The sequence below is a fragment of the Drosophila serrata genome, unplaced genomic scaffold (genome assembly GCF_035046125.1).
Source record: "Drosophila serrata isolate PLE 108 unplaced genomic scaffold, ASM3504612v1 contig_228, whole genome shotgun sequence".
NCBI classification, from domain to species: domain Eukaryota; kingdom Metazoa; phylum Arthropoda; class Insecta; order Diptera; family Drosophilidae; genus Drosophila; species Drosophila serrata.
Genome location: NW_028257126.1, coordinates 1309974 through 1335758, shown reverse-complemented (window position 1 = coordinate 1335758; position 25785 = coordinate 1309974). Strand labels below are relative to the sequence as shown.

The window sequence follows — 25785 nt, the reverse complement described above, 5'->3', positions numbered from 1 at the left end:
TCTCTTGCTCAGAGCGAGAGCGAGAGAGTATGAACTTTTTCGGTTGTGCTTGCAACAGTGCTGCCAATTTGGATTTTTTCCCGTCAAAACTGGCTTTTTTTTAAGGCTAACTGCGGGAAAAATTTGTGAATTGCGGGAATTGTGAAAAGCGGGAATTCTGGCTTTTTTGGAAATTGAATTGGCTTTTCCCGATTTTTTTTTGTGTCGTTAAAACTTAAGTACAAAATATGAAAAAGTGATGATATGAAAAAATGAGGCAGCTAAAAAGTTAGCTTTACGAACAAACCAGATAATGTAGCGACGTATCGATTGTTTTAATAGATATACGCTAATTTCATAAGTCGCTTAGTTTTTCCATCTCTATATAAAAAGTGCGCGTAAATTGTTAGCAAGTTCTAAAATGCCGAAGGAGTATGAACAAAAATGCCGCGATGTCTGGCTTAAAAGCAGAGCTCGCAAATAACTGTCGACCGTTTCTCGTTGTCTGCAAATAAGTGTCTTTTCCTGACACTTTACGAAAAAACTCAGAGAGCAACCGAAATAAGAGTGCTTAAATCAGCTCGCTCGCGCTCAGAGCGAAACCGATTTTTTTAATTCTGTTTTGTTCTGGTTGTTCCAAGACCGTTTTGTCGTGTTCAGTGAAGCAAAAAGTCTTTTGCATATGTATTGGTATACACTCACACGCATAGGCAAGCAAGTCGTTAAGCGTCTGTATTGCGATCGTGAATTGAGTGTGTGTGAGTAAATGCAAAGACCGTTTGCGTTGAGTTTTTCTCGTTTCTCGTTTCGCTCTTTAGGCAATGCTCATTGAAAGAGCGACACACAAAGAGCTCAACGAAAAACGTTCAACAGAAAACATAAAAGAATACAGCAAGAGTCTCTTGCTCAGAGCGAGAGCGAGAGAGTATGAACTTTTTCGGTTGTGCGACTTGTGCTCGCAACGAGAGCGCAAGAAAAAAATCGGTCGACAGTTATTTGCGAGCTCTGCGTAGAAGTGATGACTTTGACGCATCGACTTTCGAAGGATGACACAGACTGCAAAGGCTTTATTGCAACTATTGCAAGACTACTATTAAAGCTAAACTCAGTGTTTTGCGAGCTCACGCTGCAATAAAGAAGCATACTAGTGAAAGCAAAAGATATTTATTTCTATTTATATTCATTACATTTATTTTAATATACAGAAACGGATTGCAAGGGTCGGGAAATGTTGCGTTGACTATGAAGTGCTATTCAAATATCTAGATGATAGGATCTATTAGTCTTTCGAAAATCAGGAAGACCATGAAGAAATTGATCAAATTATGGAAATCTTTTAAACAAAAATAACTTGTTAAATATTGTTATACAAGATTTTTTTCAACATTTTTTGCTAGTTTTTTAGTACATTAAATATTGTTTTAATTGTCCTTGTTTTGTGAGATTTTTTTATCACCATTTTTTAAGACTTATTATTTTCAGAGAGCTTACTCGGCCGACCATTTACTGGTTTATTTTCGAGTCTATTTTCATTTTTTGCGCGACTTATTATATTTTGGACAGTGCGTATATGCAGCTTGAACATATTTGCAAGTTCTGCAGTGGTTTTTCCATTGTTATGGTTGTAATACACCAGTTGTGTTACATCGAACGACACTCGTTTTCCTGGCATTGTAAAACATTTAATTTCTCGACTGTCTCCGTCTGCATATAACCAAAAAATGACGACGAAATGCTCGAAATGCACATTAATTTCATCTATTCGAGAAAAACTACCGTTATAACGGTACAAGCATATGCGAAAGACGAGAAACAGCAGAGATGGTAAAAACGAAAACACTTTTGTGACAGTGGGCTTTGGGAGACTTTTTTTGTTTTTGTTATATGTTTTTTGTTAATTGAATTGAATTTAAGTTTTGTTTTTTGAATACTATTAAGAAATAAATGTAGAATATAAAATAATAAAAAAATTTGTTCAAAACTTATTTCATAGTTGATTTATATTAATAAAATTGGGAAAAATATAAGAAAAAGTTCATGCGAAAACACTTTTGTGACAAATTGTATGTACATAGATCGTGGATGTCGCCCGTTGTTTTCGATCGTTGCGACTTTTTATTTATGACCTATTACATTGATTAATTTTTTGGCAATTAATTATTTCGTACTTGTACCTTTTTATTCATGTTTTTTCATCTTATTTTTTACTCTTTACGAAAAATAACACAATAAATCAAAAATGCGAGTAATTTAATATCAATAAACACAAAATTAATTGAAATAAAAACAAAAACAGTTTGAGTGTTAATAAACTTATTCATTTTCAAACAGTGGCAAGGTGTCAATGGCCACATCCAAAAACCTGGGATTTAACTTGACCAGCAATATGTTCTCAAGAACATCCTGGCTTAAACGATTGCGGTAGTCGGTAAGCACCAGTCTCAGAGTGGAGAATGCTCGTTCAATCGAAACCTGTTATTAAATAAATAAATAAATAACAAAACTTCAATTATTTATGCCATTTTAATTTACCTGAGTTGGCGGTACAGCATAGCAAACATTACTTATTGCGTACAACTCCTGATCGGTATGCTGTTTACCTTTCCAATACGATAGCACGTCTATTTCAATCCTTTGATACGAAAGTTGAAGATGTTCAATTTTTGTATATACGTCCATAGAACATTTCACTTCCGAATGAACGCCTTGCTTTTAACAACTCATCTTCCTCATCAAAAATGAAATTGTTCATTTGATTAAAACTGGAATTCGGAGTTGAGCACATATGGCCAAGAGTGTTTAGATTATATAATCTGTCCCAAATAGATCTCAAATGATTTATAGCATCACCTTTTTGTTGCGATGACAATATATGTTGAAAGCGAGGATACTGAAACAAGCAAGAAACTACGAATTTATTATTCAACAATGTTTTTGTTCGTATTTCTATTGAATTCAATTTTATTTTATTTCCGATAGTTTTTGTTAAATCCTGACTTGAATCTTTTACCATTTTTTCTGCTGATATTTTAAGCTTTAGCCATTTGGCGTACAAATTACTGTAATGTAATTGGTCCTTCTGAAATTTTTTTTATTGATTTTTGCAAGGGACTACAAACATTGCAATACGTCTCAATAAAATCACAAAACGAGGAATCCATGTCAAAATTATCCTCATCCGTTTTATTTTTAACCGATTCAATTTTTCTTAACAAGTCCTTAGCTTCCAACAAGTTTTGTAGCATTGTGTAGATAGATCCCCACCTGGTTGGACAATCTAGTTGTGGCACTTTCAATTTTTTGAGCTCAAAAGTTTCGCGATATTAATTCGATGTTTTTCTTATGTATTTAGTCAAATTTCGACAATTGAGTAAGAACTTAAGTATGTCCGGTGATTTATTTACATCAATCGCAACCAGCTGTGCTGTATGTGCAGCACAACGACAAACTTGAATATTACCTATTAATACATAGGGCACTTTTTCTATGAGATCAATTTTTTGTATATATGGTAATCGTCGTTGGTGCACTCTTCGTCGTCCTCTTCATTGTTTTGTTCAGAAAGATATGATAAAATATTTGTAGTTTTAACCATATTGGCACCATTGTCGGAAAAAATGGAAACAATTTGATTTAAATTTATATTATATCTGTTGAGGACTTTGATTACTTCGGCGGCAAGATTATTAGATCCACTTGATCCTGCACCTCTTAATTCAATCATTCCCAGAATAATTGATTTTATTTGAGCAGCTCTTATGTATTGTGCACTTATTCCGAAAATATTTCTGGACATTCGGGTTGCACTATCTATTTTTAAGGACAATAATGTGCTCTTAAGTTCACTTGTTATGTGAGATCTTATATTATTTGCGACTACTTCGAGTGTTTTTTTGTAGTTTAATGCATTTAATTTAATTATTTTGCCATCCGCAGTCTTCAGGCCTTCGCATATTGGATCGAGAATATTCCTCATATTTGGTGAATTCAAGACATTAAAAGGGATGCTCTCTTCTGTTACCAGTCCTATATAGGATCTTATTAGTTGTTTTTTATTAACTTCTATTTTAATTTTTTTTTCTGATTGTTTTAATTAAGGAACTCGTTGATGACGTTTCAATATTTTCAAGATTTTCCACGTTTAAATTAATCTTTTGTTGTTTTATTAAGTGTGTTTTTAAATTTGAAAGTCTATTGTTTTTAAGAGAGTTATTGCATACATTGCATATTGCTAAACCCTCGTCTGCTTTATTTTCGAAATACTTCCACACTTCACTTGGAGCCATGGCTGAATACGTGTGAGTCCCACAGCAAACTAACTACAAGTAAAATCAAAAGAAGCAAACCAGAGCGACGTCGGCTACGGGCGACTTCCACGATCTGCATATTCTTGCTAATTTTGACATATACAGTATGTCAAGAAACTGTTTACACACTGGAAATTAAAAATATTTTTTGACTTTGCATGCAATAATTACGCCTTTTTATACCCTTGCAGGGTTTTATAATTTCAGTCAGAAGTTTGCAACGCAGTGAAGGAGGCACCTCCGACTATATAAAGTATATATATTCTTGATCAGGACCAACAGCCGAGTCGATCTAGCCATGTCCGTCTGTCCGTTTCTACGCAAACTAGTCTCTCAGTTTTGAAGCTATCTGAATGAAACTTTGCAGTTAGTCTTCTATATACTCTCACTCGTATATATGTCGGAACGGGCCGGATCGGACGACTATATCATATAGCTGCCATAGGAATGATCGGAAAATTTTTACAAAAAAAATTATAACATTTTTAGTTTTCAACAGAATTTGATCAAATTTAAGATATGTACAGGGTTGTCCATATTCGACGGACCCATGTTTTTTTTTTTTAAATCAAAGAAAAAAAAAAATTTGGGGGTTGGCAATCTTAATCATTTAATTTGTCCCAAGTAGATTTGTTCACATCAATTTTTGAATATGATATCGTTCAAATGGCCGCCTCTGGCGTTGATGGCGTATTGTGCCCTTTTTGCAGCATTTTCCATCATGTCCGATGAAGCCCATTTCACATTGAATGGGACCGTAAATAAGCAAAATTGCCGTATTTACGCCACTGAAAATCCTGGGAAGATTCAAGAAGTGCCTCTTCACGACGAAAAAGTCACAGTTTGGTGCGGCGTTAGTTCGAAAACGGTCATTGGGCCGTTTTTCTTCCAAAATGAAAATGGCCATGCTGTTACCATCAACCAGGAGCGTTTTCGCGACATGATGACCAATTTTGTGATGCCAATTATTCGTCGAAAGCGTATGAGGCAGTTCTGGTTTCAACAAGACGGCGCTCCACCGCACACAAGTCGCATAACAATCGATTTTCTGAAGAAATTGTTTCCGGGCCGTTTGATGTCGAAAAGTGGTGATTTGGACTGGCCACCGCCGCTAGCCGCTATTCCGGCCGAAATGTTGGCGAAAACGATGGAAAATGCTGCAAAAAGGGCACAATACGCCATCAACGCCAGAGGCGGCCATTTGAAAGATATCATATTCAAAAATTGATGTGAACAAATCTACTTGGAACAAATTAAATGATTAAGATTGCCAACCGCCAAATTTTTATTTTTTTCTTTGATTTAAAAAAAAAAAAACATGGGTCCGTCGAATATGGGCAACCCTGTATGCCATGTTTCGGGTATCCCGGAAAACTATTTACAATGTTTTAAATCGGGCTAAAATTGACGGAAGGCTGGAAGAAAAGTCTGGAGGAGGTAGGAACTTGAAGATAGACAAACGGGCAGAACGCCTTATCATGCGTAAGGTGCGTCATAACCCCCAAATCTCGACCAAAACCCTTGCCAAGGAGTTGGAGGAAGAATGTGGCGTAGTCGTTTCGCACGAAACCGTGCGCCAATTGAATCTACGGAACAAATACTCATTGTGCGAAAGAAACCGCTGCTATCCGTAGTGAACATTCAGAAGCGGTATTCTTTCGCTATGGAGATGATCAGCAAGTCGGAAAATTACTGGGATGACGAGATCTTTTGCGACGATGGTCCTTCCAGAGTATGCGCAAGCCGTTAACCGCATTAAACCAGCGCAACATTGTGCCTTCCGTAAAATTTGGCAAATTATCGGTTATGGTTTGGGGATGTATAAGCAGCAAAGGAGACGGGGAGCTCGCATTCATAAAAAGCACTATGAATGCTGAGCAGTATCTCTCCATACTCCAATCAAATTTTAAGCAGAGTACTCGGAAATTTGGCTTAATGGCCAAAGAAAAGCCGAAATTCAAATTTTACCAAGATAATGACCCCAAACATAAGGAGCAAACTGTGCGTACATGGCTCCTGTCTAACTGAAAAAAGGTTATAGATACACAAAATTTGTAAGTTTTTTTTTAAAGAAAAAAGTGGCTAAAAGGCAACCGAGAAATCGAGCAGACCTTAAAACTGCAGTGCTGGAAGAGTTGCAGAGGATTCCATTGGAATATGACATGGAAAAGCTAATCAATTCAAATTCCAAAAACGCATCCAGCATGTAGTAAATGCTAAGGGGGGGCACACAAATTACTAAAATTAATAAATTATTGTTTAAGTTGTTAAATATATATCCCTTTAGCTGTAAGTTTTGAATATTGTGTAAAGAGTTTATTGACAGTGTCAAAAATGTGAAAAGTTATTTTTTGTTAAGTCTTGACTTGTTTTGTTTATGTTTTTGAATATTATTGTTAAGAATTATGCAATAAATAGATTTCCATTGAAAAAAAAAAAAAAATTTAAAAACCTTACTAAAAGCGTTGTATTTGCATGCAAAGCCAAAAAATATTTTTAATTTTCAGGGTGTAAACAGTTTCTTGACATACTGTACCAAAATCAAAAGTTGCAAGAAGTCGAATGCAGCGACTTATGCGACTGTAGCTGCCGACGAATCCCGAAAGTTGACGCGTGCCACAGCGTCGACTTACGTCTACGACAAAAGCAACAGCAAAGCGGAAAGCAAGAAAACGAAAAGCGGCGACTGCTACTGATTTTTGATTTTGGTCGCTCGTCTACGACAAAAGCAACAGCAAAGCGGAAAGCAAGAAAACGAAAAGCGGCGACTGCTACTGATTTTTGATTTTGGTCGCTGTTTGATTTTTGACTATGCTTTGACTGCGACTTCTGATTTGTTCAGAAGCAGAAGCATAATCAAAGTCATGAGAAATTAACTTACCACAGTTTTTTAAACACTGATATTCCGCAAATCGCGATATTCGAATTTCTCCACAGCAGCAGGGCTCTTTTCCATCTTTGCTCAATGAAATTATTTCAGTAGCAAATCTGGAATTTTATTGATTTTCCGCGAGAGCGTTGAAAATCGTATCGTACGAATTTCTATCAAACTTTTGCCGGTACAGTTTCTGCAATATCAGATTATGGCCACGTTGGTGGACTCCCAAAAAATGCTTCAGATCCCACAAACTGACCAAACCAGGCATATGTATTCTGAAACTTCTTGGGTTTTTGTCCGCTATAATTGCTAAGCAAAAACAATCACATGATCAAACATCTTAAAAATTATATTTTCTGTCTGGCTGTACCCAAAGTCCAGTAGTACAATCTTATCCCCCCTCTCCCTCTCCTCAACAACTCAAAATTTTACGATAGTTTCAATGCAGCTATATGACATAGTCATCCTGTTTAGGAATTACGAATTTCGTTGGCTGTCAAAGCGCTCGGGTTTTGCTTCAGCGAGTGTACGTTTTTTGTACGCTATGACGTGAAATTGTAAAGACACAAAAATGCTTCGAAAAACGAATAATATGGGAGGAATCTCTGGGGTGCAAACTCGTAACCCATTTTAGGGACGTCCACTGGAAAATGACGCCAAATAGAGGTCAGCATTTAAAATCAAAAACGCCATTAAACGAAGACGCTGTTCCACAGAGAATATAAGGGTTTACAACACTAGTCGAGAACTTCTTCGGAAAAGCCTTCGTAAAATGGAGAAGAAAAAATGTTTTCACGCAAAGAACTGGAGGAATTCAAGAAGTTGCAAATGTCTCTAGCCCCAATTTTTAACGAGACTCAAATAAAAATATTAAAGACTTTAGGAAAGAGGACCAAATTTAATTCGGCGGACATTTCTGCTGCGATCTGTCTCCATACAGCAGGGCCCCGTGCATATAACCACCTATACAGGAAAATATTTCCTTTGTCGAGTCGGACTACATTGTATAGGTGGCTAGCAGTGTGCCAATTATGACGGGAACTTTGGACGAAGTCATTGCTCTCATGGAGAATGAGGACACGCTTGAAGTGGGCAAGCCGGCTTTGAATATGACAGCACAGCTGATGTTGTTTATCAGCCAAGCAAAAATTCATGGAAACAGCCAGTTTTTTTGATTTTGACACCCTAATGGACGTGAATCACCTTTACAAAGTAGTGTATCATACAATTTTCATGGCTTACTTCATGTAAAACAGACCATACAACAAATCGGCGATCCTGTTTTAGGCTCTTCTTACTCATTCGAGAACTATCTTCAAACTCTTAAGCGTTTGTCCGAAAGTCAACACAAATCCCTCAGCAGATGAAGATAATAGAGGACAGTAATATTTGGGTGGAGTAAGAAGAAATAAAATTACCAGGTAGCTGAGTTTATTTGATAAACATGAGTCCTCATTAGCTTTAGGTATTTGCGAAGGTACCTTAAACATGGCATCAGATTTACAGATATTTAGGACCTACTTTTTGATTTAAATTAAAAGCCTTCCTCAAAATCTTTTCTGTATTATATCTGTATATAGGTTTTTTTTTCATAATTTACAATGAAAACAGTAACTGATTTTAAAATATTTTCTTTATAGAAAGCATTTCTAGCTTTTAGGACCAGAAGCAGCCAGCAAAGAAGGTCCTTTACTGTTGTTATTTTTTACACAGCTTAATACGTGAAGCTGTGTAAAAAATAACAACAGTAAAAAAAGTATAAAAAATAAAATAAATTATAAATGTAATTATATTGATTTTTATAATTATTTTGTGGAGGGGGAGGACAATCCTGAAGAATTCCCATGGGTTTTGTTTAGGGGAATCCTAAAGGATTTTGTAATGTACTCCATGGAGATTCCTCTGTATATAATATTATATTAAATATGTTAATATTTTTAAATTTTAGCTCCCCACTACCTCACTTGCATGCAATTGGTGTAATATGCAATTTCGTGCGAAAAATGACCTTAAGGAACATGTTGAGGAGAATCAATAAAAAGATCGTTTTTATCTATGCATATTGTAAAAATGCACAGCGGTAAGAGAATTAAACCAATTTTGATTGCCGTAAGGCCTGGATTCGGGCTTAATAAATTAACAAGAAAGGAAGCTAACTTCGGCACGCCGAAGTTTATATACCCTTGCAGATAGAACTTCTATGAATAAAAAACCATACAATACAAATTATATATCTGTGTTAAAAAACAATGAAGTAATACCTGCTTTCATTTCATTCACCTATACATATTATATTTGCAGTTTTACATTCACTGATTTGCATTTTTCCTCCACATCAAACGATCGTTTGTATGGAACCTATATAATATAGTCGTCCGATTTTTATGAAATTTACCACAAAATTTAAGAATTAAATTAAATGCCTATACCTAAAATTTGATGAAAATCAGTTGAAAACTGAAAAGGTTATAAATTTAATTGTATTAATTTCTCGATCGTTCCTATGGGAGCTATATGATATAGTAGTCCGATTTTCATAAAATGTTATGCAAAATTGTAGAGTATAGTAAAATGGCTATATTTCAAATTTGATCCAATTCTATTGAAAACTGAAAAAGCTAAAAATTTTTTTGTAAAAATTTTCCGATCATTACTATGGCAGCTATATGATATAGTCGTCCGATCCGGCCCGTTCCGACATATATACGAGTGAGAGTAGTATAGAAGGCTAACTACAAAGTTTCATTCAGATAGCTTCAAAACTGAGAGACTAGTTTGCGTAGAAACGGACAGACGGACAGACGGACATGGCTAGATCGACTCGGCTGTTGATCCTGATTAAGAATATATATACTTTATATAGTCGGAGGTGCCTCCTTCACTGCGTTGCAAACTTCTGACTGAAATTATAATACCCTGCAAGGGTATAAAAAGGTAATAAAAAAAAAAGAAAACACAATTATAATAAATAAATAAATAAACTGAGAGTCGCGTCTCTTGGACATTTTATAAATTTGTTTTTCACGTCGTGATGGTGCTACTCGTGCTCCTTCGATCTATCTGCGCCGGAGTGGCGAAACGAATTTCCGCTGTGGCAAACGATTGTTGTGTGAGCCTCATCCGTCGGGTTTTATCTGTTGTTTTTATACCCTTGCAGGGTATTATAATTTCAGTCAGAAGTTTGCAACGCAGTGAAGGAGGCACCTCCGACTATATAAAGTATATATATTCTTGATCAGGATCAACAGCCGAGTCGATCTAGCCATGTCCGTCTGTCCGTCTGTCCGTTTCTACGCAAACTAGTCTCTCAGTTTTGAAGCTATCTGAATGAAACTTTGTAGTTAGCCTTGTATATACTCTCACTCGTATATATGTCGGAACGGGCCGGATCGGACGACTATATCATATAGCTGCCATAGGAATGATCGGAAAATTTTTACAAAAAAAATTTTAACTTTTTCAGTTTTCAATAGAATTGAATAAAATTGGAGATATAGCAAGTTTACTATACTCTTCAATTTTGTACAAAATTTTATGAAAGTCGGACTACTATATCATATAGCTCCCATATGAACGATCGAGAAATTAATACAATTAAATTTATAACTTTTTTAGTTTTCATCTGATTTTCATCAAATTTGAGGTATAGCCATTTTATATAAGTCTTAAATTTTGTGGCAAATTTCATGAAAATCAGACGACTATATCATATAGGTGCCATACAAACGATCGTTTGATGTGGAGGAAAAATGCAAATCAGTGAATGTAAAACTGCAAATATAATATGTATAGGTGAATGAAATGAAAGCAGGTATTACTTCATTGTTTTTTAACACAAATATATATAATTTATATTGTATTGATTCCTATTCATAGAAGTTCTATCTGCAAGGGTATATAAACTTCGGCGTGCCGAAGTTAGCTTCCTTTCTTGTTTGGATTCTTTTTGGTGTTCCGCGGTTAATGGTTTGGGCTGTATTTTGTTTCTTTGTTAAATCGCCAATTCCTTTGTGCCATGTCACATAAATGCGAAAATTTAGAATTTTCTGAAGATTTTGTGTTTCAACAGAACAACGCTCCTATACACGGTGCACGGAGCTAGAAAGAGCAGCCGCTTCATCATTAATTTTTATATTATCTAATAGACGAGAAAGATTAACCAACAGTTCATTTCATTTACCTTCGACTGCAGTGGAAGTTATAAAAAAGTAGCCAGCTCAAACTGTCTTATTATTGCTATAACTTTTCTTCTCTGCTTCCCAGAATATGAATATCCGTCATCGTTCTGTTCAAGGTTGTCAACAAAAGAATTATCCATTACATTGGCAGCAGTTACCGCACCTGATTTTTTTGTTCTAAGGAACGCCTTGTTCCTCTGCCATTTCCTGAATCTCCTGCTCTTGGACCTCTGCTCGAATCGCCCCGAGTCAAATTTTAACAAAACGATTCAACATATTGGTAAACTGTTTGTGTTTTGTGTCTTGCGGTCTGTTTGTGGAGCCCCAGAACCACTTTTCCAGAAAGTAGCGTAAAGCTTTCTGAGACGCGTGGTGGCAACCTACGGATCCAATCATATATTCTTTTGTGACCCCTTCAATGAGCTGGGGCCTCCGGTGGCTAAACCCGTTGGCGGAACTCTGAGCATGTTGGTGTGCTGTGGACGAAGCACCTCCATTACACCGTGCCGAACACGCCGTTGCTCCTCTACAGGATAGCTTCTTGCGATCACGTTGGCAAAAGCAGATGAGTAGGAGTGCGGTGTGTTATCTGAGGTGCGGGTCTTGAGGATTGCGTGGGCTGTTTTGTTGTCGCATTTGTGTGTCGTTTTTATGGCTTGAAGCTCTTGTTGCGTGAGGAATACTGGGCATTTTCTGCTAGAGGAGTTGTGTGGGCTTGTTTGTTGTTGCTCTTCGTTACAATTGATGCATTTCTGGGGTCTTGAGCATTTTTCGTTTGTAGATGGGTCTAGGTGTTGCAGTGATCCGCAGTTGTAACAAATTTTGTTGTTATTGCAGAATTTGTTAAGGTGGCCGAATTTAAAGCAATTGTTACATCTTAGCGGCAAAGGGATATAGGTCCTGACCGCTGTTCTCTGGTAGCCAATCATGATGTAGTCGGGAAGGTTGTGTGTGTTAAAGGTGATAATAATGAGTCCAGTCTCTTTAAGAGAGCCGTTGTCTCGTTTTAATATCTTCCGTACGTCAGTTACTTGTTGTGCCGCTAATTCTTGTACTATGATGTTCTCTTCAATTCCTCTTAAGTCGTTGGAGTATATTACACCTTTGGTGCAGTTAAGCTGTGTAGTGTGACTGTGACGTTTATGGTAGGAGTGAAAGTTTTGAGCTGCATGAGTTTTAACGCTTGTACATTTGTTTTTGTTTTAATAAGCAGTGATCCGTTGCGGAGTTTTTTGCATTCTTCAATTTCTCCACCACAGGCAAAATCAATTTGTTTTTTAATGAGGAAAGGGTTGACGTTGTTGAGGTCAAGGCCGGGGTCAGATCTGGAGACAATTAGATATTTAGGTCCTGGGGATTTTAGGAGCTGTCCAGTTGATACAGCATTTGCTGGGTCGGGGTCGGGGGGGTCCCCCATCCCTACGACTCTGACTTGTACCGTTGGTAGTTTTTCACTTCTCTTGCACTTGTACTTGCACTTGCACTTCTACTTGCACTTGCGGTTGTTGGTAGTTTTTGTAGGTTTTTACTTGTATTTATTATTTTATTTTTTTCTGTTTAGAGTTTGTAGAAGTAGACGTCGAGTTTATTTATTTATTTATTTATTATAATTGTATATTTTTATTATTAATACCTTTTTAATTTATTAAATCCGAATCCAGGGCTTGCGGCAATCAAAATTGGATTAATTATTTTAGCGCTATGCATTTTCACAATAAGCATAGTTAAAGGCGACTTTTATTGCTTCGCCTTGTTCCTTGAGGTAATTTTCGGACGAAATTACATATTACACCATTTGCACCACATAAAAATATTAACATATTTAATATAATAATGATATATACAGAGATATATCTCCTTGGAGTACATTACAAAATCCACTAGGATTCCCCCAAACGAAACCCATGGGTGTTCTTCAGGATTGTCCTCGCCCCTCAAAATAGGTCTAAAAATCAATATAAAGACTTTTATTAATATTTATTTAATATTTTATAGTTTTTTTTACTGTTATTTTTTACACAGCTTAATGCGTGAGCCAGGACCTTCTTTGCTGGTTGGCTCTGGTCCTAAAAGTTAGAAATGCTTTCTATAAAGGAAATTGAAAATCAGTTACTGTTTTCATTGTTCATTTTGAACAAAAAAAAAAAACATGCATACGTAATACAGAAGATTTTAAGGAAGGCCTTTAATTTCATTTTTTCGCTAACCCCTTCAACGTTGTATCCTAAAAGTAGGTCCTCGGCCAGCACAGTTTTTATGGACTTTGGGAGTGTAGTCCTCTTCAGCAGGTTGGTTACAGCAGTCGTCAGCAAAAATATAGATATTTAATAAATATTTTATTTATAAATATTATACAATTCTTTATTCACTGGGCCTAAACTAAATTCCAGAGCGACTAAGGCCTCCTCGTCCTTTACAGTGAAAACGTCTCCTGTGAACTTAAAAAACTTTCTTCGCATGGACAGTGGAACATATGAAGAACTGTTGAAGTTAGTAGAGCCACAAATCCGAAGACAGGACACACTAATGCGTGACGCAATAAGCGCGAACGAACGCCTTTCAGCGACTTTGCGTTTCTTGGCTAGTGGTCAAAGCTATGAGGACCTGAAATTCTTAACAGGAATTTCTCCCCAGAGCCTTAAAATGATAAAGCCGTAAATCAAGGTAAGTAAAAATTATTCTTTATTATATTACTGTTGTACTGTCAGCAAATGATTCGGGATTGACATTCCTATTATCTGTAATAATTACTGAAGTATTCTGATCCTGGGAATGAAGGTCACAAATGACGATCTTGTATTGGAGTTACTCGTCAGTGGAGTGCTCGTGTGTGTGCTGTCGCGGATAGACATGCATTGGCATCTGAACTTGAGGACTTAAATTGTTTGGTATGTTGGCAATGCTTGACACTCCTTGGTATGAGAGCATATTCATTCGGCCTTGCATGAGGAGCTCATCTATACCCTTTTTAGCGTATAGCCGCTGCTCCTTGCTTAGCTCCCTGAACATTGTAGCCCACCCTTCAGCATAAATGTCAGCGTCGTCCCTCGGTTTCTTGGCGTTCATGTTGTCCAAATGGGCTAGTTCCTTCTGCAGGAACTCGGATCCTTCATCCGGTTTACGTTTCGGCGCCTTTGGCTGGAAAATAAAGTTTTCAATTAAAATCGTATTTCATTTTATATTATTTCAGATGCCTGGAAATGAAGAGAGTGGAAGGAAGTTGCAAATGATTTTGAAATGCAATGGAATTTTGTGAACTGCATTGGAGCTATTGACGGATAGCATGTCCATGTAATAAAGCCGAAATCATCAGGATCATTTTATTTCAATTATAAGAAAACCAGAGCTCGCAAATAACTGTCGACCGATTTTTTTCTTGCGCTCTCGTTGCGAGCACAACCGAAAAAGTTCATACTCTCTCGCTCTCGCTCTGAGCAAGAGACTCTTTCTGTATTCTTTTATGTTTTCTGTTGAACGTTTTTCGTTGAGCTCTTTGTGTGTCGCTCTTTCAATGAGCATTGCCTAAAGAGCGAAACGAGAAACGCTCGCACAATGAGAGTCAGCAAATGACCGATTGACCGAAAAACTCAACGCAAACGGTCTTTGCATTTACTTTCGTTGTTGTAAAAAGAAATAATATAATTTGCTTTTATATTTTTTATTTGCATTAAATGCGTTCGAACGTATATACATATATACTCGTATATATTTTTATAACATTTTTAATATATTACGTGTTAAGCTTTATTACCAGTATTTTTCGTTTTTCTTCACATTTGGTGAATTTTGAATATCCAGAATTGTTCCGTTCATTGAAAATGTCCAAATGTTTTGTTGTTAAATGCCGTCTTAAGTTTGTTGAATGATTGCCGGACAATTTAATGCCGCAAACACTACAAATTGACTTGTTTTCTTCCAAATTAAATTTAAAGAATTGGTGCACTTTTTTATTTAAGGTTCTTCCCATTTTACACAACAAATATTTCTCAACTTGACACACTCAATTCACGACCGCAATTAATACATTTCGTCTGCAATACAGACGCTTAACGACTTGCTTGCCTATGCGTGTGAGTGTATACCAATACATATGCAAAAGACTTTTTGCTGCTGGTTGGAACAACCAGAACAAAACAGAATTTAAAAAAACGGTTTCGCTCTGAGCGCGAGCGAGCTCATTTAAGCACTCTTATTTCGGTTGCTCTCTGAGTTTTTTCGTAGTGTCAGGAAAAGACACTTATTTGCAGACAACGAGAAACGGTCGACAGCAGTGCTGCCAACTTTTGACCAACAAAAAAAGCTGTTTTTGACGGGAGAAGTGAAAAAAAAGCTTAAAAAATTTATAAAAAAATCCAAAAAAAAAGCTGAAACAAATGTATAAAAAATAGAAAAAATGTCAAAAAAGATAACAATTTAATAAGTTCATTTTTGTTCAAAAGATTTCCATAATTTGATCAATTTCTTCAGGGTCTTCCTTATTTTCGTAAGATAGTTCCTTTCATCTGCAGATATTTGATTGACACTTCATAGTCAACGCAGCATTTCCCGACCCTTCGCAATCCGTTTCTCTATATTAAAATAAAAATGAATATAAATAGAAATGAATATCTTTTGCTTGCACTAGTATGCTTCTTTGTTGCAGCGTGAGCTCGCACTGAGTTTAGCTGTAATAGTAGTCTTGCAATAGTTGCAATAAACCCTTTGCAGGTCTGTGTCATCCCTGCGAATCAATGCCTTAAATTCATCACTTTTAAGCCAGACATCGCGGCATTTTTGTTTATACTCCTTCGGCATTTTAGAACTTGCTAACAATTTACGCGCACTTTTTATATAGAGATGGAAACACTAAGCGAGTTATGACGTTAGCGTATATCGATTAAAACAATCGATACGTTGCTACATTATCTGGTTTGTTCGTAAAGCTAACTGTTTAGCTGCCACTTTTTCATATTTTGTACTTAAGTTTTAACAACACAAAAAAAAATCAGGAAAAAGCCAATTCAATTTCCAAAAAAGCCAGAATTCCCGCTTTTCACAATTCCCGCAATTTACAAATTTTTCCCGCAGTTAGCCTTTAAAAAAAAGCCAGTTTTGACGGGAAAAAATCCAAATTGGCAGCACTGGTCGACAGTTATTTGCCAGCTCTGAAGAAAACCTTCAGCATTGTACTCATCAGTGTTGCCAGGTGATGAGCGCCCATATAAGCTAGATTTAAAAAAAAAATAAGCTAGAATAAGCTAAACAATTTTTAAAAAATGCGAAAAAACAAGCTACACCCAAATATGAGAAAACACGAAACATATAATATATATTATTATATTATATGAATATGTTATTATTAAAGAAAGTCTTAAAAATATGTTCTTAAAGTAAGCACTTAAAACAAATTAGTTAATATTTCATCAATTCCTTCATGTTGTTCGTCGCCGAGTGTTCGGCAATGAACAAACAAAGCGCTGCTTCCTGATCCTGAGTCTTGCAACACTTAGCCGGAAAATTTATTTTTTGCGATTCAGCAACTGATCTCATTGATAAAATGTGCTTTTTCGATGCCGCATGCTGCCTGATTTAAAAAATTTTGGCTGATATTGTCGACTTACAGTAGCAACAATATGCTTTGGTTCCTTCTCCTGGCACTTAAATTCGTTGTTTTGGAGCCAAGCATCCCGAAAAATCTGTTTATATATAACTTTCGGCATTTTGAGGACACGCTTTACCTATTTTCACAACACAACAAAATTATTGGTGGTAACACTTCAGCCAACAAATCGATCTCCGATAACACTTTCGATTAGAAATAAGTTCACGATCACATAAAATGCACATAACCATCGGAAAAAAAGAACAAACTCCAATATTTTCATGCTATAAAGCATATTTTTCGTAAAAAACATTCCGTGGATGTCAAAAATACATAAAAAGCTAAAATATGCTAGATGAATTTTAAAATAAGCTATATTTCAAGCTATAAGCTAGATGGAAATTTTTCAAGCTTTTCTAGTTTCAAATATGCTAGAACTAGCTTATAATAAGCTAACCTGGCAACACTGGTACTCATGGCGATAGTAAATACACAGTATGAGTTCATTTGTGTTGAAGCTGGAGCAATTGGCAGGGCATCAGATGCTGGAGTATTTCTCCAATCGGAATATAAAATGCGCTACGATGATCAATCACTGTTCATTCCGAAGCCTCGCCAAATTGAAAATTTATCATATGAACTGCCGTATGTGTTAGTAGGGGACGACGCCTTTCCTTTGTCAAAAAATTTGATGAAGCCATACAGTCGTCAGAAACTGGAAAAGGAGCATCTAGGCGTATAGTGGAAAATGCATTTGGCATAATAGTTAACTAAATACTATTGCTCTAGAGCCGGAAAAGGCTTCTGTTATTGTTTTTTGTTGCTGCTATTTGGACAACTTTTTATCAAAGAAGAACGGCGCAGTATTTTTGAGAGGTGCAGCAGATTCCGGAAATTCAACTGGAGGAACACCTCCCAACCATCAAATGGACGATTTGGAATCATTGAAAGGTGGCAATTATCCTGAAGATGCCAAAGCAATTCGTGATAAATTTAGCGAATATTTTAACACGATTGGAGCTGTATCTCGGCAGAATGATAAAATTTAATATATAATTATATTATATGCACAATAAACTATTGTTTTTATTTGAAAAAAATACTTACTATTTTAATTCCCGGGCCGTCATCATATAAAAATGAGAGGTCATTGAAATACCAGAGGTTTGGTAAACATCATCCGCCCCGGCACCAGATTTCTCGCTTCTTCTTATTTTTTGAAGCTCGCGTCTATACGATGCCCGCAGCGAATTGACCTTCTTCTTCACGGTATCAATTGTTGCGTGCTCATCCAACTCCTTGTACTTATTAGGAAGCACTTCCCACGCAGCGTTCCTTACATTCTTATTTTTATACGCATTGCTTTTTGCGTGCCACAAAGATTTCTCATTTTGCAGGCAATGAATAAATTCTTGCATAAATTGTTTTGACATTTTAGAGCTGCGCTATCACGTGTTGTCGCTTCAAACGTTTGCTTCAAATGATGTTCGTGCCAACAATTGTCGAGCATGGTATTGCGAACACAAACAAGATAGAATGATTAATTTTTCGTTCACGAAACACAAAATTTTTACGCGAGCACTACCTCTAACGATGATAGTTTCGTCGAGCTCAACATGCTCGGCCAACATGTTCTACTGTGGATGGGCCCCATAACATCTCATACGGGGAGCCAAACATTTTAATCTTTTTGTATGGTTATATAATGTAAGGAAAGGCAAAACACATAACAAACCTACAACAAACACGACAAACACTGCTAAAACATAAAGCTAATTTGACAGTATTATGGAATTTATGGCTTTAATTTTGTCATACCAGTAATGTACTTTCCTAACCTGTACTTAAATTAAAGAGCCGTCGGATGGTAATGTTGTCCGCCCCTTGCCCGCATTGCAACAAAGAAATTTTCTACAATATCTAGGTAAAGGCGACTTGTCAGAATATAATCAATTTCGTACTTTGCAGACAAATATGCAAGTAGATCACCAAGGGAAGCGTTGTTGACTAATATTTCTTTTTAAAAAGGCAGTCTATGGGCTATGCCAACTATGTTTGCGCTCAATATTTACACATTTTAGCCAAACGCCCCTTTGGATATCTATTTGTTTTCCATCCGGCTGTGTTGTTTCGATGGAGCTTGATGTACGTAGATAATTTTCAGTTAAAATCATCGAACCAATAATTTAAAACTTTGAAAAGGTACACGGTTTCTACATAATATCCTAACGCGTAGCATCGCCTTATAGAAATTGCTGTTGTGTTGGAAAACAATTGAGTTGCCAACTTAACCCTTTGTTTTCCGAGGGAGTTTGCGTTCAGGACTGTCTTTGATTTTGAAGATAATTGAAACATCAGACTTTGCGCAATGGGCAATTGCTTGCTGGACCGTCGCTTGGTCAATTTGTTTCCGTCTCTCTCGCCATACCTTTAGTTTTCCGGAATCAAATGGTTCACGGGATAACCCCTTTTGTACGGCTTATTAATAATGATGCACGTCCATTTGGGTGTCAAAATCTACAAAGACTGGCGCTTCCATGACTTTTTCGGCCCACGAATCGAACTGGACGTAGTTGCTTGACTGATAAACAACATCAGCTGTGCTGATTCATATTCGAATCCGGATGCAACTTTCATTTCATCAAAAGACAAAACGCATAACATGTCCGCTTTAAGCATGTCCTCATTCTCCCTGACATCAATAACTACGTCCAAAGTTCCCGTCATAATTGGCAAAGGAAATCTTTTCCTGTATAGGTGGTTATATGCACGGAGCACTGCTATATGGTGGCAGATCGCAGCAGAAATGACAGCCGAATTAAATTTGGCTCCCTCTCCTCCAGTCTTTAATATTTTTATTTGAGTCTCGGTAAAAATTTGTGCTAGATACATTTCCAACGCCTTAAATTCCTCCAGATTTAGCACCCGGTTTTTGTTTTCCATTTCACGAAGCCTTTTCCGAAGACTCCGAATCCCGACTCGTGTTGTAGACCCTATAAAGTCTATATGTATATTCTTCATCATCTTGATGACGATATCCCGTCTCTTCTACATAAACTAGTTTCTTGGGTTGTAGCTTTGTATCTGTCGGTTTAGACATGTTAATCAAATGCCTTTTGAGCTAATTAAGAGTCCTGCAATCCTTCTCAATATTCCTCAAGGATCATATATGTCGAACAAGAGCTTCAAATCTGTTCGCTGCAACGTCAAGGAGACAGTTTTCCATATGATGTACCGCAGCAGCCCAGCATTCAGCGGTATCCCTGTCGCATGATCAACATGTCAACATGGACTGTTCAGGCGCAGCTGGATGAGGTCAGCATCAGGAGCACGACCGCCGGATCACTGCCAACAACAAGGTGTAGCGCGTAGAGCTGAGGATGCTTTTGATCGCCCGCGATATCGCTTTCTGATCTTCTGTCTGGAGAAAATGGGACACGACTCGCAGAGTCAAGAAGAGTCTTCCAGAAGGGTCGCTTAAACCAGATTTAGAAGAGTATGAGTTTTTTAACTTGTTATTATTTATGTTATTTTTTGTTCTTAATATAATAAAAAAAAGTAAAATTATAGAATTTCATTTACATTCATTACATTTTCTGCTTAGCCGGTCGGATATGGCATCTCCCATTTGTGATGCAATTGGGTTTCTTCGGGTTCTTTTTAAAGTTCGGCAGTCTTTGGGAACACTTAAATTATTTTCCCGTAATATTAGTAAAAGATCATTTAAGGGGTTACATACAGTTAGAATTTTAAAAAAATAAATTATTTTTATTTTAGTTTCTTAATGTAAATATTTTTAAGAATATACACAGAAAGTTTCGTTAAGTTCCGGTGAATATTTCCTGAGTTATAAGTAAATTTGAAAAAGTCGTTTCAGAGTGCTTTTTGTAAAGTGCTCCTATGTGTTCATTTCAAACTTTAAACGTGTTTTTCTCAAAATGGTGTTTTCAAAGTGGGTGACCAACATTGCTCGAAAACGGCTAGCCCGATTAGTCTCAAATTTTAACACGACCTTCTTAAATATATTTTTAGAAATTAATCGAAGATTTTTTCTTTCCAATAAAAAATTTATTTTTTATAAACAATTTAAGGCGGAAATTTCGGCGAAAAATCGATTTTTTTTTTGCGAAACTGCCATTTTGTCAAAAATTATTATTTTGCTTATTCCTTCGATTAATTTCTAGATTTGACATTACTCTAACAAAATCTTTTTGGTTTTTTAATTTCGGATGATCCAGTTCCGACATATAGTGGTCACCGCAAAACGTCTTTTTTAAGAGAAGCTCCCGGATAACAGGTGTAACTCTTCTCCACATACATATTTTTACTAGTTCTAACTTTTAAAATACAGTTAAAAGATACTATAATAAGTGTATAAAGTTTGGGATCAATAAGTTAAAAAGTTTCTTCAGAAAACACTCTGAAAAATTAGCTTTTTTTTAGCCCTATAACTGTATGTAACCCCTTAATGCTATATTGCAAATATGTATTATGTTTTATTGAGCTAAATACAGCGTTTATATTATTTTTCTGATTTCCTTCACTCATTTGGTATCTTTTGCGATGTCAAATTTCAACTTTTGTCGCGCAAGTTTTAACATGTTTTTGCGGCTCAGAAGAAATAGCTTCAAGCATTCGGTTTGCTTCGCGTTTGCTCCTGCCTTTTATGGCCTTAGATGTGGAAGTCATGGTTGTTAATATAAAACGAAAACAGAAAAATAACGCATAAATGTTTTACCTAAAACTGTAAAATAGCAACACCGTACTTAAATATACAGTCGAATCCCGATAATTCGTACCCCGCTAAATCGAAAATCGCGATAATTCGTAAAAAATTCTGTCCCCTTGAAAAAAACTCGTTAATTCGTAAAAATTCCATACATTTTGGTCCCCTCGTTAATTCGTAGTATTTGGCGCAACGCAAAGAATATTTGAACCTCTTATAAATCGTAATTTTGTTTCGAAACCTCTTATAAATCGTAATGCGATGCGAAATATTTTGACGACGTTAGATTTTGCAGACATCAGAACGGAGAAGAAATTTTATAGAATTTACAAACCAGAGCATTAATTCCTCAACTTAAACATTATTTTTCGACTCATGATGTGCCAAATAGTGTGTGACAACCTAATAGGTTTAGAAAACGCAATGGAAAAAATAAAAGAAAAAAACACGAAGCAATCAAAAATTACCAATTATTTTAAAGCTTGAAATTTCGTTTTTAATAATTTAATGTTTCTGCTTAATTTTGTTTGTTAATTTTTTGTTTAATTTTCCTTTAATTTGAAAAACGTACACATGAATGTACATATTTATTATGTTTGTTTAATTTTAATAAAGCTAAACACATATGTAAACATTATGTGAAATGTAAGTACTCCGTTTATTCGACTCTTTCATTTTTGAGCCCCTTTAAATAGAAATCTCGATAAATCGAATTCCCGTCTAATTCGTAAAAAAAGTGATCCCCTTGCCATTTCGAATTATCGGGACTCGACTGTATTTTCATTGGCGAGTGGTATTTTCCACCAGCCAGCACACGGTCACTTATTTATGTTTCTTCAAATTGTAGCGGTATTTTAAGACAAAAAAAAAAAACGCAAAAAACAAACTGATCCATATCCAACATCATGATTTATACATAATAACTTTCTCAATATTTAATAATATTGCTTTCTTTCTTGTTTAAATTTAAAAAAATCCAGGTATGACGATAATCCCTAGACTCAAAAATTGTTTACGGTTTCAGAACAACAAAAAATTTACAGCTTTAGACTTTAATGAATAACGCTTTATAATAATAAAGAACATTATATGTATGTATTCGAGCCGAGTCGGGTCTGTTCCGATTTAAAATTGGACTCACAAATTTGAGCACGTTGTGGACTTCTCATTATAAAATTAAAACAATAAATTGTTAATAACACTTTAGAGTACTTTCCCCTCCATCTACGTGGCGTCCATCAGGAAGCGCTGGAAGACCTCACCATCTGAGCTGGGCAGTTCCGACTGTTGCTGGGGGGAGTAGAGTCTCAAGTTCTGGAGCTGCTGCAACGGCGAACTGTTGCCATTGAACTGTACTACGGCTGCCGTCTCCAGGGGGAGTAGATGGGGCTGATTCTCCGCCGGTTCCACGCCACAGATGCCCAACTTCTGGCACTGCTCAACCACGATGTCATCGATGGTCTGGGAGAGCAGCGCCTCTTGCTCTGGATCCGCCATCGAATTGGTGGTGATCGCCGCAATCTCAGCGCTAGCCGGCGAGGGCTGTGCGGGTGAGTTACTGCCTTCCAGAAAGGCCTTGATTAGCTGCTCCGGGGTCTGGGTGTCATCGGCGACGCATCGGTGGGTTCGTTGGCTTACCTTGTAGCGGAACGTCTTCTGGCAGAGATCGCACTTGTAAGGCATCACACCCGTGTGGATGCGGGTGTGGACAAGGAAGGACACACGTTGCCGAAAGCACTTTCCTGAAAAGGGATTCAGAAAGGATTTAAATATCCTGCCACCCTGTGTATGAATACAATCGATACTCACCGCAAACCTCGCACTTGAAGGGTTTCTCGCCGCTGTGGATCCTCTGGTGGTTGTGCAGCGTAGAGAGCTCCTTGAAGGCCCGTCCACAGACCCCACAGACGTGAGGCTTCACCTCGCTGTGGTAGAGCAAATGCTTGTGATACGACTGCTGGAAGGTGAATGTCCTGGCGCAGATCTCGCAGGTGTACGGCATCTCGCCTGTGTGGAGACGCTTATGCTTCTTCAGAAAGTATTTGGTGGTGAAGGACTTGGTGCAAACGTCGCACTCCCACAACTTTGGCGTGGCATTGCCTGCATCCGGTGAGTCGGGTGATTGCTGAAGCATGCTCAGTGCTCCGCTCAAGGCATAGGGCTGGGAAGTAGTGGATGATGAAGTGCTGTTGCTGCCAGGGGCCGCCGGTTCCTTGTGTCGGATGCGATCGCAAATGCTTAGCTTCGGCAAGGGATTGATGGTTATGGAGGTGGTGACGGGGCTGGGGCAAGGCACGCCCATCATGTGCACCACTTTCAAATGGATTCGCAGCGAACCCTTCATGCGAAATGTCTTGGAGCACAGGTGGCACTTGTAGGGCTCCTGATCCTGCAAAGTACAAAAAGCAAAACGATCTTTTATAATTTAACTCAATGAATTCATAGAGAGAGGAGGTAGGAATATAATAGGTAAATAAGGTATATATATATATATTTGAATTTACCGGCTCCTCCTGCTTCAGCTGACTCTGAGTTTGCTCCGATTCCGCATTCTCGTGCACCAACCTGATGTGCATGTCCCGTAGTTCCGTGTTCCGAAAACTAAACTCGCAGATGTCACAGTTGGCGGGAGGCGTTGGGGGAACAGGTGGAGGGGGCAAGGCAACGGGCTTGGTCCTTGTTCGTCTGGGCCTTCTTTTGGGAGCGGATACAGCAATCAGGGGAGGAACGGGTAGAGCCTGAACAGGATGGGTAGCAGGTGCATCCTGGCTCATCAGACTGGTGTGCGAGAACAGGTGGATGGTGAGCTTGTCCAGTCCCAGGAACAGCTCCTTGCAGTTGGCAAAGGGGCAGGCCAGTGGTCCGTTGGCCGCTTTGATCAGGCGCTGCTGCAGTGCGTCAATGCTGCCGAAACTGGGCACGGCGCACAGCGGACACAGAACTGACGTGGAGCACATTCCGCAAGCGAAGTGTCTCGAATCTTATGCAAATTTTTCACCTTCTTAGATGTTGATCCCTCCTTTTCAGTTGGCGAAAATCTATTCAGGAGTCCATTCCCAGACAGCGCACACAGCTCGGTTTTTCCGCTTTCAGAATTTTCTAAAAATATCAGCAAGTGAAAATTTTGAAAATCTTTTAGGCCCAACAGCGATCTGAGGTCTTGCTCGGCACCGATGCTAGCGAAACGATATGATGAAAAATAATGAAATGCCCGGCGCTGATCGCCGCCGGAATCGAAGAAAAAGAATTTCGAAAACACTCGTAGTAGCGCCGAAAACTCATTTCTCGAACGCCGCACTACACTCTCTCTTTCTCTCTCTCTTTTTGTGTAGTCATCGGGTACCTAATTTCGAAATATAGCTTTGGACATGTGTATATGTATATAAATATATTTGGCCGATATATCGTACTTCGTCGTCGGCCGTATAGGCTTTGTTGTTGTGTTTGTAACGCGTTCACAAGGGGGCGGCCATCTGCAATTATATACAAACGCGATGTGTCAGATTTTGTACTTAAAAGAGAACAGAGATGATCTATCATTATGGATGATCGCCAGGTTGATTCTATTATTGTATTCATTCAGATATGTAGATAATCTGTGTTGATCTTTGCACACTTTCCATCTTTTTCTTGAGGTCGGATCTCAATGTGGAGGTCACTTTAACCGAATATAATTAAGAATAATGCATGTTTAAGAAACACATCAAGCTGCAACTCTTAAATTCAAATAAAGAGTAAAATACATTTTTGATATAGAAACTATATATTTTAGTTCGCCATGTCGAATCAATAAGATATTACTGTAGTTTTATTCTTGTTTATTAGTGCTCAAGTTGCTAAAATTGAAATATTAATCTTAATAAATATTTGAAGAGAAAAGGGTACGCAGATTATTAAAATTTTTAAATAAATGTTGCGTGAAAATTCGATCTTAAGTATTCCGAAACACCAGTTGTGGAAAAAGATCTATGCGCTCTCTTGGAAGAGAATTCGGAAGTCGGCAAGCCCTGTGCAGGGGAACACACTGGGACATTCGGATGTGCAGCCTCATTGGATTTGATTTGGGCTATTTTTATGGTCGCTCTCCCGTCATTTTGGCCCGCTTTGGCAACGCATTTTATTCGGGTTTTGTTTAG

The 25785-nt window shown here is 37.4% G+C and overlaps 1 protein-coding gene, 1 long non-coding RNA gene and 1 pseudogene across 3 annotated transcripts; all 3 read right to left on the bottom strand.

Moving 5' to 3' along the window:
• Positions 1-3302: 3302 nt before the first annotated feature.
• Positions 3303-16468, bottom strand: LOC147644147 (uncharacterized; annotated as a pseudogene). The gene is made up of 3 exons (XR_015271044.1): positions 15094-16468; positions 14150-14480; positions 3303-3924 (listed from the first exon to the last, which is right to left on the bottom strand). The product of XR_015271044.1 is annotated as an uncharacterized LOC147644147 (transcript).
• A 3-nt stretch (positions 16469-16471) lies between these two features.
• LOC147644146 (uncharacterized) lies at positions 16472-17388 on the bottom strand. The gene is made up of 2 exons (XR_015271015.1): positions 16943-17388; positions 16472-16547 (listed from the first exon to the last, which is right to left on the bottom strand). It is a non-coding gene; the product is annotated as an uncharacterized LOC147644146 (long non-coding RNA).
• A 5297-nt stretch (positions 17389-22685) lies between these two features.
• On the bottom strand, positions 22686-24894 carry LOC110187860 (uncharacterized). Its single transcript, XM_020957345.2, has 3 exons — positions 24154-24894; positions 23459-24038; positions 22686-23391 (listed from the first exon to the last, which is right to left on the bottom strand). The coding sequence occupies exons 1-3, from the start codon at positions 24604-24606 to the stop codon at positions 22874-22876; spliced, it is 1551 nt and encodes a 516-aa protein (XP_020813004.2). The 5' UTR covers positions 24607-24894; the 3' UTR covers positions 22686-22873.
• Between the last annotated feature and the right edge of the window lie 891 nt (positions 24895-25785).

Coding starts and splice junctions, on each gene's coding strand:
- LOC110187860 (XM_020957345.2), bottom strand. CDS start 24,606: ATGTGCTCCACGTCAGTTCTGTGTCCGCTGTGCGCCGTGCCCAGTTTC. Junction 24,039..24,153: donor AGCTGAAGCAGGAGGAGCCG/GTAAATTCAAAT, acceptor TGTACTTTGCAG/GATCAGGAGCCCTACAAGTG. Junction 23,392..23,458: donor CTTCAAGTGCGAGGTTTGCG/GTGAGTATCGAT, acceptor ATCCCTTTTCAG/GAAAGTGCTTTCGGCAACGT.